Source organism: Pseudochaenichthys georgianus, chromosome 5, assembly GCF_902827115.2.
Source record: "Pseudochaenichthys georgianus chromosome 5, fPseGeo1.2, whole genome shotgun sequence".
NCBI classification, from domain to species: Eukaryota; Metazoa; Chordata; class Actinopteri; order Perciformes; family Channichthyidae; genus Pseudochaenichthys; species Pseudochaenichthys georgianus.
Genome location: NC_047507.1, coordinates 42,560,167 through 42,575,021, shown reverse-complemented (window position 1 = coordinate 42,575,021; position 14,855 = coordinate 42,560,167). Strand labels below are relative to the sequence as shown.

Below are 14,855 nucleotides of genomic sequence, written 5' to 3'. Positions count from 1 at the left end.
ACCGTTTGTGGCTGGGGTGATGGTGGTCTTTTATAATCCTGAGGGCTTTCTTTAAGGTTAACCTGGTATTTTTAATCCACTACATTTATTTTAGTTACTTTACAGATTTGGATTAATGATGTGAAATATAAACAAGCCTTAAATCAGACTTTAGTTACACCTGAATGAAATTCAGTGAAGGTGATTGTCAAGTGCCAACAATCAGGAGAGATATTTGATAGTTGGTGCTTGAGAAGACTAAATATTTATCTGCAGATCCGTTTAAAGCATATTCATTACTCGTTATTCTCTAATAGTTCATTAAAGACTGTATATAATTGCTATTTTGCACATCCCTTTCAAGATTTCAAGATTTTCTAAGGTTTATTGACATATCATATACACAACAGTGTAGTTATGCAATGAATGAACAACTTGGGTCACAGGTTCATCAACAGTGCATTACAAGACATCTATCAATGTGTATACTTCCACCATTACACTGTCGTATTCTGCACATTTCTTTAAATAAAGCCTTATTAGTTAGCACATCCTCCTATCAGGCACTAAACTGTTTTACTCTAGATATCATTTGAGTATCTTCTTGATATTTTCTATTCTATATTTATATAATTGACCTTCTACTTTCCCACTATTTTGTATCTACTCTTAATATTTGAATGTTTTCATAAAATATAACACATTCAAAAGTGCGTTACAAAAATGAAAGACATTAAGAAAAAGGCATTTTAAACAGTCATTAAAAAGCAACACAATCTTCCTGCATTGCAATTACTCTAAACGTGTAATAACGTGCTTTAACCAGTAGGTGGTTTGGGTTAAAAGGCTGTCAAGTTTACAGTGTTAACAAAATAAAATATACTGCTGTTTCCGGTTTAGTTTACGACGAATATTATTTTGTTATTGTTTTGATATTTGTAACACAAAAGCGATGGAAAAAACCCATAGCAACCAAAAGATGGTCTTAACATGACCCAGTCGTCTAGTAGTTAATAAAAAACGATAATATCAAAACAAAATATTACTACTAACTTTATTGTGAAATTAAAACAGAACGGTAAAAGAATAGTTTCCGGTGTATTCTGATGCCCGATCTCTGTAGATAAATAAAGAACTAAGACAGATGTGTAATATTTAATGCAGCCAAACCATTTATTACAATGCATTCATGTGATGACTATCAAAGAGTAAAGCAAGCACTGCTGAATGAAGTATGATTTTCTCTTTTACGAAACGTTTTTTTTCATATGGAATGCAGTTGGAGGTCAACCAATCAAAGAGCTTGAGGGCTGATCACGGGGTTCATGGTGTAGTCCCAAACGATAGCTGAGGATTCTGGGTAGTGTAGTGTCTTCTGCCGTCCAAAAACTCCGAAAACATATTTGTTTCTCCGAATCGAAGGGGGAAAATACAAAAGCATTGTTCACAATTCAAACCAATCAATGTTGTGTAATTAACAAGGATAATCTGGTGTTTTTTAGTCGATGAGTAGTGCAGATATCACTGTAAAATCAATCGACAGTAAGGAGAATAGGCTACTTACTTCCGGGTGTAAAATTCTCCGTTATCCAATGGGAATGGACGCTCGTAATACAAGACATGATCATTATCTTTTAAATAACGTTAACTAAAGGGAACAATCTATTTGACACAGCTGAAGCTCTGGCCTTCCTTAAAAACTAACTAATTTAATAAAAATAACAGTTGCATTACACACAATGCACGTTGTAGAAATGCGTGTGTGCACCACGACAAAGGAGCCTCATTCACTTTACATTGGGGTTGTTTGCGTGGTGCCGACACGCAAATGTAACAAAGTTCGTGACTCCACCACGCATTGTGGTGTTAAGGAGTCGTGCTGGAGTCACGCATTCTGGTGAGATCAGGTTGGTCTGAACTGTAGTGAGTAGAAGTACACCATGTACCTCTGAACTGTAGTGGAGTCGAAGTACACCATGTACCGCTGAACTGTAGTGGAGTCGAAGTACACCATGTACCTCTGAACTGTAGTGAGTAGAAGTACACCATGTACCTCTGAACTGTAGTGAGTAGAAGTACACCATGTACCTCTGAACTGTAGTGGAGTAGAAGTACACCATGTACCTCTGAACTGTAGTGGAGTCGAAGTACACCATGTACCGCTGAACTGTAGTGGAGTCGAAGTACACCATGTACCTCTGAACTGTAGTGAGTAGAAGTACACCATGTACCTCTGAACTGTAGTGAGTAGAAGTACACCATGTACCTCTGAACTGTAGTGGAGTCGAAGTACACCATGTACCTCTGAACTGTAGTGGAGTCGAAGTACACCATGTACCTCTGAACTGTAGTTGAGTCGAAGTACACCATGTACCTCTGAACTGTAGTGGAGTCGAAGTACACCATGTACCTCTGAACTGTAGTTGAGTAGAAGTACACCATGTACCTCTGAACTGTAGTGGAGTCGAAGTACACCATGTACCTCTGAACTGTAGTGGAGTCGAAGTACACCATGTACCGCTGAACTGTAGTGGAGTCGCAGTACACCATGTACCTCTGAACTGTAGTTGAGTCGAAGTACACCATGTACCGCTGAACTGTAGTGGAGTCGCAGTACACCATGTACCTCTGAACTGTAGTTGAGTCGAAGTACACCATGTACCGCTGAACTGTAGTGGAGTCGCAGTACACCATGTACCGCTGAACTGTAGTGGAGTCGCAGTACACCATGTACCTCTGAACTGTAGTGAGTAGAAGTACACCATGTACCTCTGAACTGTAGTGGAGTCGAAATACACCATGTACCGCTGAACTGTAGTTGAGTCGAAGTACACCATGTACCGCTGAACTGTAGTGGAGTCGCAGTACACCATGTACCGCTGAACTGTAGTGGAGTCGCAGTACACCATGTACCTCTGAACTGTAGTGAGTAGAAGTACACCATGTACCTCTGAACTGTAGTGGAGTCGAAATACACCATGTACCTCTGAACTGTAGTTGAGTCGAAGTACACCATGTACCGCTGAACTGTAGTGGAGTCGCAGTACACCATGTACCGCTGAACTGTAGTGGAGTCGCAGTACACCATGTACCTCTGAACTGTAGTGAGTAGAAGTACACCATGTACCTCTGAACTGTAGTGGAGTCGAAATACACCATGTACCTCTGAACTGTAGTGGAGTCGAAGTACACCATGTACCTCTGAACTGTAGTTGAGTCGAAGTACACCATGTACCGCTGAACTGTAGTGGAGTCGCAGTACACCATGTACCTCTGAACTGTAGTTGAGTCGAAGTACACCATGTACCGCTGAACTGTAGTGAGTAGAAGTACACCATGTACCTCTGAACTGTAGTGAGTAGAAGTACACCATGTACCTCTGAACTGTAGTGGAGTCGCAGTACACCATGTACCTCTGAACTGTAGCGGAGTAGAAGTACAAAGTAGCAAAACATTGAAATACTTAATAAAGTACAAATATCTCAAAACTGTACCCCCGTATAGTACTTGAGTTTATGAACTTAGTTACTTTACACCAGATGCTATACAAATAGAAAGACTAAGCCTTGCACAGAGGCATGACAATACATTTTCAAAATGCTCAACAGTGCTGCCAGAATTATAAACTGACTGCTACACAACTAAAATAAATGCTTTTATATATTTCTATTAGATGTGACTCTTTAGCGTTTCTGTTCTTACTAACTGCTGCTTTAGTTGTTCTGACTGCTAACATCCTGTTATTCCTCATTTTAAAGCCGATATTCCGTGGGGTCGGGAGCTCGGGTCCTCGTCACCTTTTCCATACCTGATGACTTTGCCTCCCTGACTACAGTTGCTTTAGCGTGTAGAAGCTAGTAAGCCTACTATTTGATTTGTTTTAGATAGGCACTACATGTTTCATATGCAGAACTTATTTTCCTGTTCCATGTTCAAATAAAACATTTTCAGTGGTAATTTTTGTTTGGTCATGGAAAATTAGGTAAAGGTCATTGAAAGGTCATGGAAAAGTCATTGAAAATCATTGGTGAAAAAGTGTATGAACCCTGCTTATCATAACTTGATAATATAAATAAACAGATTTTAGAATCAGACTTACGAGTTATCTTGTGTCTGTCAGCAGACGCTGGAAGGGTGTGTTGGGTCAAGGGTAGAGCCCATTACGTTTTGGAGTGGATCCAAATCCCAGGCTGATACACACATGACGTTCCCTGTTCACACTGCATGCAGGACGCGTGTGCTGATATCATGTGGCGGCAGAATAATTAGAATTTGGATCCTTGCTTGGACATTTTGTGTAAAACTGCTGTCAACAAATTGTTTAGACTTTAATTAAAAAAAAGCAATACAAATTCTGTGATCTGAGTCAGTGCACTCACAGTCCTTTGTGTTGCATCACATTCTCTGCGCTTATTTCCCTGGAACTTTAATAAGGCAGCCTCATGGTAAAACTCCCCTCACACTCGCACTGGATATCTGTAATGGTTATTATATTTGTCCTGCTGTCATAGCTTTGAGCAAGGTGTGATTTGCAGCTGAGTGAAGGGTCGATCCTGGTTGGAGGGGGCAGCATGGGGGCAGGATTAACAGTGGGCAGGTGGTCCTGATATGGTTGCCAGTACACCAACCTGGCTTTCATGTGGAGGTGGTGGGGGGGGGTTAATTAGAAACCTTTGGTTTGTGGGCTGGCTGATTAATAATGTGGCTTGAAGAAGAGTGTAAAAAACATGTATGCTGTGTGTGTGCGTGTGTGTGCGTGTGTGTGCGTACGTGTGTGTGTGTGCGTGTGTGTGTGTGCGTGCGTGTGTGTGCGTGCACGTGCGTGTGTGTGCGTACGTACGTACGTACGTACGTACGTACGCGCGCGCGTGTGTGTGTGTGTGTGTAACCGGGTGACTCTCACTGAGGTCTTTGTTGAGCACAGGTGGAGGTAGCCTGAACAGGAAGCGAGCACACCGCATCATCCTTAGTATCACTGTTAACTGGATATTGTTGTAACTAACACAGCACCATCGGTTCTTTTTTTAAACTTCATTTTTATTTTCAGATTTGACAGAAAATAGAATACAATCAGTTCTGCAGCAATGGCTTGGACATCAGTAGACAAATACACTTCAGGACAAAGGCACACAGAGTTGCTTGATATTAGTATGTATTCATTTTTCAATGTTTAACATCGGAGGATGGAAACATCTTCGTGTTTATTAAAGTTTCTCTTTTTATGTTTGTCGAATTCCTCTTTGTCTTTTTACATTTAATATGAGTAAGTTCATTTTTTTAAATGTTGGAATCAATAAGACCTGTGAGCCAGAAGTTGCCCTTTGGTTAGATGATAAGTATTCATAAAGAGGTATTCCCATAAAGTCTATGGATGCCTTTTAGCAACTTTATCTAAAAAGATTATGAAAATATTGTATCAAAGACATTGGTGAGATTTGAACAATGGAACAATCCCAATCATCTTAATTCTCCATCATCGTAGCACGTGAAAGCCTTCTTCATGTGAAAGGGCTTATCGTGGAGCCGGCTCCTCCTTTGAGGAGCAGAGGCACAGAGCTCCTCCTTGGCTGTGTGTCTGGGCTGCTCCCTCGGGAGCCCCACAGGACTCAGCTGTGAAAGTAGGCCAACGCTCTCATGCCAGAACACAGCTCCCCACACACAGTTTAACTGTAGATATACTCCAGTACTGCTCTGTCTCCATCCTAATCTGTTCCTCTGTCTTTCTCTCAGGTCTTCGGCGCTCTGTCAGGAGAACCTTTTTAGCCAATCAGGAGAGGCCGGCTAACCGGAGGGGTAGAGATGATGCGGCAGGGCGGCCATGTTGCCCTGGCTCTCATGTCATCACTGCTGCTGCTGTGGCTCCACGCAGCAGCCATCGAAGTTCCACAAGACCGTAAGTCCCTCAGCAGCCATCAGACCCGCTCAGAAGCAACGTGTTCCAGCAGATAGACCGAAACAAACCGTGAAGTCTGCTGAGGTACGGCTCAGGTCTATTGAGGACCATGAGAGCTCAGTGGCCCCTCTGTCTGGAAAACAGAGCTTTGGGCAAACAGAATGCTAGAACTGAGGAAATGATGATGTTCCATTTCATGTCATATTCCACAAACCACATTTTTTGAAACGTTGTAAACCCGAGTGCTGACACAAGCTGACGCAAGCTGACACAAGCTGACACACGCTGACACAAGCTGACACAGAACCATGGAGCCGTGCTGCCAGTTTTCCACTTCGTATCAAAAGTTGTTGCTTTGATGCTTTTAGTAAAGGGCAGATATTTTTAGAACTCGTAAGTCAAAAGGCAGACTCGTTTTGAAGTTCATTCAACCATTTATCCGTGGCATTGTGAGCTTGCGGTAAAGATGGTGGAAACATGAGAGAGATAGGAGCATGATAATGACCTGTCTCTCACCTGACACTGCACTGAAAACTGAAACGTTAACGACTTTAACTACATCTATTATGTCAACACGTTTCACATAACTGTATGAGGTTAGTTGAAAGCAAAAATATTCGTTTTAAATACAAAAGATTTGGTTAAATGTATAGTGTTACTTGGAACCAATCGAATACGTTTCCGTTTTCTCAGTCTAACATGGTGCACTCAGGGTCTCTCAGACAACCACACCAGACAGGAACACAATGCCCACATTACACTGCTCGTGGCTATTTCTATTTTTGACTTATCCGACCTTTATTTTGAAAAGGCCAACTGATGAATGTATCTTCATTCTGTGGATTTGTTCTGTCAGTGTACAGTTAGAAGACTTTGATTGTTATGAATCCAACACCATGTGAGATGAAAAGCTGCATCCTTGTCTGTAATGCTAATATGTCACTTCTAAACCAGGCACACTCAATTTAGCCACACTGAGAACAACTGAACAATGACTTTAATCAAATGTATTTAAAACATGTGGTTGAACATTTAATTAAAGTCAACGGTTCAGTGTTTTCACTTTTATAACTGCACGACTAATCCGTGCAGTTTGAGAAAGGTTTAGGGTTACTGTGTAGACACACACACACACACACACACACACACACACACACACACACACACACACACACACACACACACACACACACACACACACACACACACACACACACACACACACACACACACCACACACACACACACACACACACACACACACACACACACACACACACACACACACACACACACACACACACACACACACACACACACACACACACACACTCACATTTATTTCTGACAAAAATAGTCAAAAAGTCAAAAAGTCAGTGACTTCTAGATCGATTTAACATAAGGTTCAGTTTGATACACAGAACCATATACAGTAGTTAATGTTTGCTGCATGACCTGATGTGTGTCATGTGAATACATTAAATGAGTAAACACACAATAAAACCAAGAATAATCATAAAAGGAAAGATAACACAAAGAGCAAATATTCGGGATGGATGAGGTCTTGCAAGAGATGTTGGAAATCTAGCAGTTCATTTGGTGTGGCAGTAGGCTATATATTACTATTTTTCTCATACAACTAGAGTTAGACTATCCTCATGCTCTGTATTAAACACTCACATGGTGGTTTGTTGGTTCTTGTGTAACAGAAAGGGACTACAAATCCTATTTTGAGGATGACAATAAATCAGCATTGCGTGTTGTGAATCAGGACAATTATGTTTACACATGCATGGAATATGACTTAGTGTATGGCATTTCAGAAGCAGTTGCTATACATCACACAGCTGCAAAAACAATGTTATATGGCTCTCTTAATGGCACCATTAGACATGACATGTACATATAAAGCCTTTTAGATATACGGATCAGATGGTAGTGATCCATTTTCCTGATGAACCGCGAATGACTCTTCCACTGAAGCTCTTTGTCAGAGCTAACTTAGGCCCCGTTTACACGGAGACGGAACGGGTGTTATCCGCTACAGTTCTCTATCGTATGGACGTTTCTTTCACACGGCCGTAACGGAACCGCGGAAACGGAACCGCGGAAACGGAGCCCTCAAACGATAACGGGCCCCAAGGTGGGTAGATCTGCGGACGGAACGCTCTGGGGGGTCAAACGGCTCCATGTGTACGCCCGATACGCCATAGCCCCGCCTCTACCTACCTCTCCTGCTCACCGTCATTGCTGATGTGTTTCGCCAACAACAACAACAACAACAACAACAGTGTTCCGAGTGTTTCGAGCCAAGTCCCGGTATCTCGCTGGACAGTGCACCCAGCCGGAGCCTCCAGCAGACCCCCCCGCACGGCAGAGTTTCCGTTACCCGGTAAATACCGGACTATGACGGGTAACATATGCTGAAGACCGGCAAATCTAAATCTCTCCGGTCAAAATGTCGCTTATTGTTTAGGTGTCCTTTGACACGCAGGCATTCATATCATTAGCTAGAACTAGCTAGATTTGATCGATATGGACATAAACGCGAGTGAAGTCTAATCTGACAGGAGAGAGAGATCAGAGATCAGCTGCTGCTGACGGAGACACAGCTCTGCATGATCACCTGCAGCTCCACCCCTGTGATGGAGCGGTGAGCGGAGCAAAACACACACTTCAAGTTAGATCATCACACTTAGCTATTTTAATTACCTCTCAAACTACCTAAACTAGTTATAAATATGTTTATTTTGACTGTTGGGTCACTCATTACTGGATCAGCCAGCTGCATGAGACCACGGATACTGACGGGCTGTGTATTATTATTATATTATTATATCGAGTCGTTATTCATTTGTTTTAAAGTTCAATAAATAACAAAGAAGACCTTTGACCGGCACTTTTCTAATTTTGTACTGAAACTCTGCCGCACGGTTCCCTCGTCCCTTGGAATAGGCGGAGAGGTGGGTGTTTTTCATCTGCTGGTAGACTACCAGGGAGAACGTCCTGCTCGGGAGCCAGGCTCAGAGTTAGTGGCAGTGGGTGCGGTGCACCTGCCTTTTACAGCAGGAGCACAAGCTCGCCTCGGGGAGGGAGAAAAAGAGAAACAGAGGCCGCCGAAACAGCCAGAGCCCTGCCTCTCCCCACCTCTGCTGCTCACCCAAATCTACAGCTCCTCTACCACAACCATCAGCAACAAGTGGACATGGAGAACTACGTGAACTACATGTTGCTAAATCCACCGCGGAGAATAAACAGAAGGGCAACCAGGCAACCATGGCAACCATGCTTGGGAAGTCTTCTTCGCTGCTTTTGGTGTATTTTGTGGCAGAAGTACAGCGCCACTTACAGGCCCGGCATATGTACAACAGCGTCTCCAGCGGGCCGAGCGGTCTCGTGTGGACGGACACGTTTACTGAGACGACTGCGTGTGGACGGAAGACTTTTTTGATGTCGAATTCTGTTCGTTTTCGATTCCGTGTAAACGGAGCCTACGGCTGAAGACCCATCCCCCCTCCTTTGTCCTTATCTGTTTCACAGCAAACTGCACTCTTGACCTTTATTGATGAGTGCTTTCCAACCCCCCCCCCCCACACACACACACACAAACACACACACATTCCATTTTAACATAACATAACACCTAAATGGCAAAAAAACAATACTATTAACATTAAGTAAAAGGTCTGTGGAGTTGTGCTGTGGCTGACAAACAGTCCTCTTTATCAACTGGTTCAAATATACCATTCATGTAGGCAAAGCCCAACGTAATGAATAGAAGCTTAAATCTAGCAGTGGGAGGTCCACATTACTGTGTCACATTTACAGGTACACTGGCACAGTGCATATTAAATACATGTAAAATATTATTTTACTTATTATTACCATGTTCATTAGGTGACATATTTCTTAAATACGTGTTACATTACATTTAAAGAGTCTATTATATTATATAATATTGCCTGCAAACACCTATGTAAAGAAGCCAAGTATAGCTTTAAATACAATTTTTATTTTGTAATTTTTGTTACAAATAAATGACGAGCTATTGAAACACACTGTATGACTCAGTGTGACAGTATTAAAAACAAGCTAACGTATCAGTGTGTTTTCTTTGTGCTCCTTCCTGCTCACCCTCTGCTGACACGGGAACTCCTTACAGGTGAGTCCAGCCATCCTCTCTGTGTTTCTCTCTCTCATGTCAGAACAACTCGTTTCTAGTTTCTACCCGCTTGTTTGACACAGAGCTAACTGTAAACTATGACAGTGCTTCTCAACTGGTTCTGCCTCAGCGTTTGAGGGAGTCTCTTGAAACATCTTCAGGTCACCGCTCCCACAGCGGGCCAGCTGAATATTCAGTTTGTTTCCATCCATTCAAAGCTAACTGTTGTGTTACAATTTCACTAAATGAAACTAAAACAACTTCAGACTCCTCCATCTATTTCTACAATACAACATAAATAGGTCTGAGAAAAGGGACGGGGCAATACAGCTGCTATGCTGCTAGCTATACAGAGGAGAACATCCATCTGACGCATTTAACCCATGACACTTCTTCCCTGGGTGACTTTGTTCCTTGTGTGCAGTGTAAGTTAAACTAATGGATATGATCTGTGTCATACTTGTGACCAGTTACTGTGTCGTTGCATAAAGTTAGACAGCTCCGTCTGGGGAACAGAAACTGGAATGAAAGCGCTGCTCTGTCAGTCACCAGTTGGGAACCACTGATGTGAACATAACACGATGAGTGTACACACTATTAATGTTATATCTGTCTAGTATGATTAACACTCACAATGTGCCCATGCTTCTCCTCGTCTCTCTGGGCTTCTCTTTGGACTAACAGCAAAGATCCTTCAGGAGCGTAAGTGTTTCTTTTTAACATCACTGCTAATGTTTCTGTGCCACGTCTCATTTCATAACTAAGAGCTTAATTACACGCCTTACTACTCACTGTTTATTCCCCTGCTGCTCCACAGAGATGAGTGCAGTATATGTGAGGGTACACCGTTAGTGTCTGATTCAAAAAGAGGAGCCCCAATCCCAAACATGGGTTGATAGGTAAGAATGAATAATAGATTTAAATAACCCAAGGAAGGAAGGAACAGTCATTTATCTTGCTTGGAAACACACAGAGGAAGAGCAGCCTTATTAGCATTATACCGTTTGTAGCAATATAGCACTCAGAGCTCAGAGCTGGTGTGCAGAACGTCATGGAGGAGGTGTTATAAGCTCACATGGTGAGGAGTCATTTCCATACCAATTATGTCTCAGAGCCTGGCTTTTATCACAACCAAGCAGAGTATAACAATACTCAGGGTTACTTATGGTTGCCATAGCAACGAGAGGGATATGTATAATGCTGTCCTTTCCTCAGTTGGGCATGAGATTAGCTGCAATAGCTCCACTTACAGAGGAAAGTGTTCTGTTGGACAGAATCAGTCTTACTGAGCGGCCTCCTCTCATGCTGCAACCCTCTGAAGGGCCTGGTGCCCGGCTGTGTGCACAGGCTGTGTGAGTCTGTGTGAGTCTGTGTGTACAGTCTGTGTGAGTCTGTGTGTACAGGCTGTGTGAGTCTGTGTGTACAGTCTGTGTGAGTCTGTGTGTACAGGCTGTGTGAGTCTGTGTGTACAGTCTGTGTGAGTCTGTGTGTACAGTCTGTGTGAGTCTGTGTGCACAGTCTGTGTGTACAGTCTGTGTGAGTCTGTGTGTACAGTCTGTGTGAGTCTGTGTGTACAGGCTGTGTGTACAGGCTGTGTGAGTCTGTGTGCACAGTCTGTGTGTACAGTCTGTGTGAGTCTGTGTGTACAGTCTGTGTGAGTCTGTGTGTACAGGCTGTGTGTACAGGCTGTGTGAGTCTGTGTGTACAGGCTGTGTGTACAGGCTGTGTGAGTCTGTGTGTACAGTCTGTGTGTACAGTCTGTGTGAGTCTGTGTGTACAGTCTGTGTGAGTCTGTGTGTACAGTCTGTGTGTACAGTCTGTGTGAGTCTGTGTGCACAGTCTGTGTGTACAGTCTGTGTGAGTCTGTGTGAGTCTGTGTGTACAGTCTGTGTGTACAGTCTGTGTGTACAGTCTGTGTGTACAATCTGTGTGTACAGTCTGTGTGAGTCTGTGTGTTCAGTCTGTGTGTACAGTCTGTGTGTACAATCTGTGTGTACAATCTGTGTGAGTCCGTATGTTCAGTCTGTGTGAGTCTGTGTGAGTCTGTGTGAGTCTGTGTGTACAGTCTGTGTGAGTCTGTGTGAGTCTGCGTGTACAGTCTGTGTGTACAGTCTGTGTGTACAGTCTGTGTGAGTCTGTGTGAGTCTGCGTGTACAGTCTGTGTGAGTCTGCGTGTACAGTCTGCGTGTACAGTCTGCGTGTACAGTCTGTGTGAGTCTGTGTATACAGTCTGTGTGAGTCTGTGTGTGTACAGTCTGTGTGAGTCTGTGTGTACAATCTGTGTGAGTCTGTGTGTACAGTCTGTGTGAGTCTGTGTGTACAGTCTGTGTGAGTCTGTGTGTACAATCTGTGTGAGTCTGTGTGTACAGTCTGTGTGTACAATCTGTGTGTACAGTCTGTGTGTACAGTCTGTGTGTACAGTCTGTGTGTACAGTCTGTGTGTACAGTCTATGTGTACAATCTGTGTGTACAGTCTATGTGTACAGTCTGTGTGTACAGTCTATGTGTACAATCTGTGTGTACAGTCTGTGTGTACAATCTGTGTGAGTCTGTGTGTACAGTCTGTGTGTACAATCTGTGTGTACAGTCTGTGTGTACAGTCTGTGTGTACAGTCTGTGTGTACAGTCTATGTGTACAATCTGTGTGTACAGTCTGTGTGTACAATCTGTGTGTACAGTCTGTGTGTACAGTCTGTGTGTACAGTCTGTGTGTACAGTCTGTGTGTACAGTCTATGTGTACAATCTGTGTGTACAGTCTGTGTGTACAATCTGTGTGAGTCTGTGTGTACAGTCTGTGTGTACAATCTGTGTGTACAGTCTATGTGTACAATCTGTGTGTACAGTCTGTGTGTACAGTCTGTGTGTACAGTCTGTGTGTTCAGTCTGTGTGAGTCTGTGTGTACTTGTGTACAGTGTGGGAGCCTCTACCCTGCAGGGCTCAGTGAGCTGGAAAGGCATAAGGGCAGAAAGATGTGTGTGTGTGTGTGTGTGTGTGTGTGTGTGTGTGTGTGTGTGTGTGTGTGTGTGTGTGTGTGTGTGTGTGTGTGTGTGTGTGTGTGTGTGTGTGTGTGTGGTATGGGTTAGATGAGCCATCACATATGTCTAGTAGACTGAACACAGCAGGGGAGGTGGAAACTATGATCTATGTATTTCTTTATTCAGAATATAAAACAGATGTACAAACAATGCAACAAATTGCATGACAATAAAAAGTATTGAGAGTATTAAAGACTGATATATGTTAAGATCAATGGTACACACTGCAACACGCTTTTTATTTCCTTTTATTTGCTAGCAAAATAAAAATAAATAACACCAGCAAAATCATTCTGAAATCCTATAATATATATATATATATTATAGGACTTATATATATATATATATATAAGTCCTATAATATATATATATATAAGTCCTATAATATATATATATATATATATATATATGAAAGGATTTCAGAATGATTCATTGCAACTTGAGTGTATTTGAGCTGTTCTTATCACTTATTGCGTTAGTGATAAGAACAGCATTAGCTGAGATGACTCAAAGAAACATGTCCAACAGACCAAGGAACAGATTGCATCCTCATGATCTGCCACACGATGTCTAGAAGTCACCTGACATTGATCTTACCTAAACTATGAATACAAATCCATCATTTCACAAAGCAGTCTGAGATCAGTACACTGGCTGCAGGATGCTGGCACTAAATGAAATATTTAAACAAATGATATCATGTTTTTATGGTTGCCACGGTACACATTTCAAACTACAAATTCATTGATGTGGCTTTCAGTAAAGCGTAGCAGCAAAACACAAGGGGATAAACACGTAACGTCTCTCCGTCGAGTTGATCACCAACACAAGATGTAGAGCATTGATCTGTAGCAAGCGCCATGTGCATCTATTGATACCTCGGGATCTTAAGTGCCCTGAAACGGAAGCAAGTGTGTGTGTTTGTGTGGGAATTGTTGTGTGTGTTAGTTAGAGTGTGTGTGCATTATAAATTGCACAGCATCATTCCTGTAACCTTGTCTGTGTGTGTCCCTCCCCCCACAGTGAAGCAGCCCCCCACCATCGTCAAACAGTCAGTGAAGGACTACATTGTCGACCCCAGAGATAACATCATCATCGAGTGTGAGGCCAAGGGCAACCCAGTGCCAACGTAAGCAGCACACACACACACACACACACACACACACACACACACACACACACACAACACACACACACACACACACACACACACACGCACGCACGCACGCACGCGCACGCACGCGCACACACACACACACACACACACACACACACACACACACACGCACGCGCGCACACACACACAAATGCGCACGCACACACACACACACACGCACACACATGCGCACGCACACACACGCACACACACACACACACACACACACACACACGCGCGCACACACACACGCGCGCGCACACACACACACACACACACACACACACACACACACACACACACACACACACACACACACACACACACACACACACACACACACTGCCCTCACGACAAACGCCCTTCTCATTACTAGTTGAAGCACCAGTTGTTGTTGTTTGTTCTTTGACTTAATCCAGAGAAGGCAAAGGGATACTAAAGTAGTAACACAGTTATTGCAGCTTGAAAGGTTACATGATATGGTTAGAGATGTACAAAAGCTAAAGATATGAATCAATAATGAAGTAACATCAATAAGAACGTACAGAAAACAGGAACATGTATTCAGAGTGCGCTGCGTCAATAAGAGAAGGTACAACTTCACTGGAAATAAAATGAGGCTGAGACA

General features: G+C 42.9%; 1 protein-coding gene across 13 annotated transcripts in view; it reads left to right on the top strand.

The window, feature by feature from the left end:
* nfasca (neurofascin homolog (chicken) a) overlaps positions 1-14,855 on the top strand; it is an 81,006-nt gene that overhangs the window by 8,231 nt on the left and 57,920 nt on the right. For 9 of the 13 annotated variants that reach the window (XM_071203226.1, XM_071203222.1, XM_071203230.1 and 6 more), the window contains exons 1-4: positions 3,751-3,836; positions 5,710-5,872; positions 10,719-10,736; positions 14,095-14,200. In XM_071203226.1, the coding sequence (XP_071059327.1) occupies positions 5,779-5,872; positions 10,719-10,736; positions 14,095-14,200 (218 nt within the window). In that variant the 5' untranslated portion in view covers positions 3,751-3,836; positions 5,710-5,778. Of the gene's footprint in view, positions 1-3,750; positions 3,837-5,709; positions 5,873-10,718; positions 10,737-14,094; positions 14,201-14,855 lie in introns of those variants that run through there. The other 4 variants (XM_034082253.2, XM_034082268.2, XM_071203223.1 and 1 more) reach the window with 3 other exon arrangements.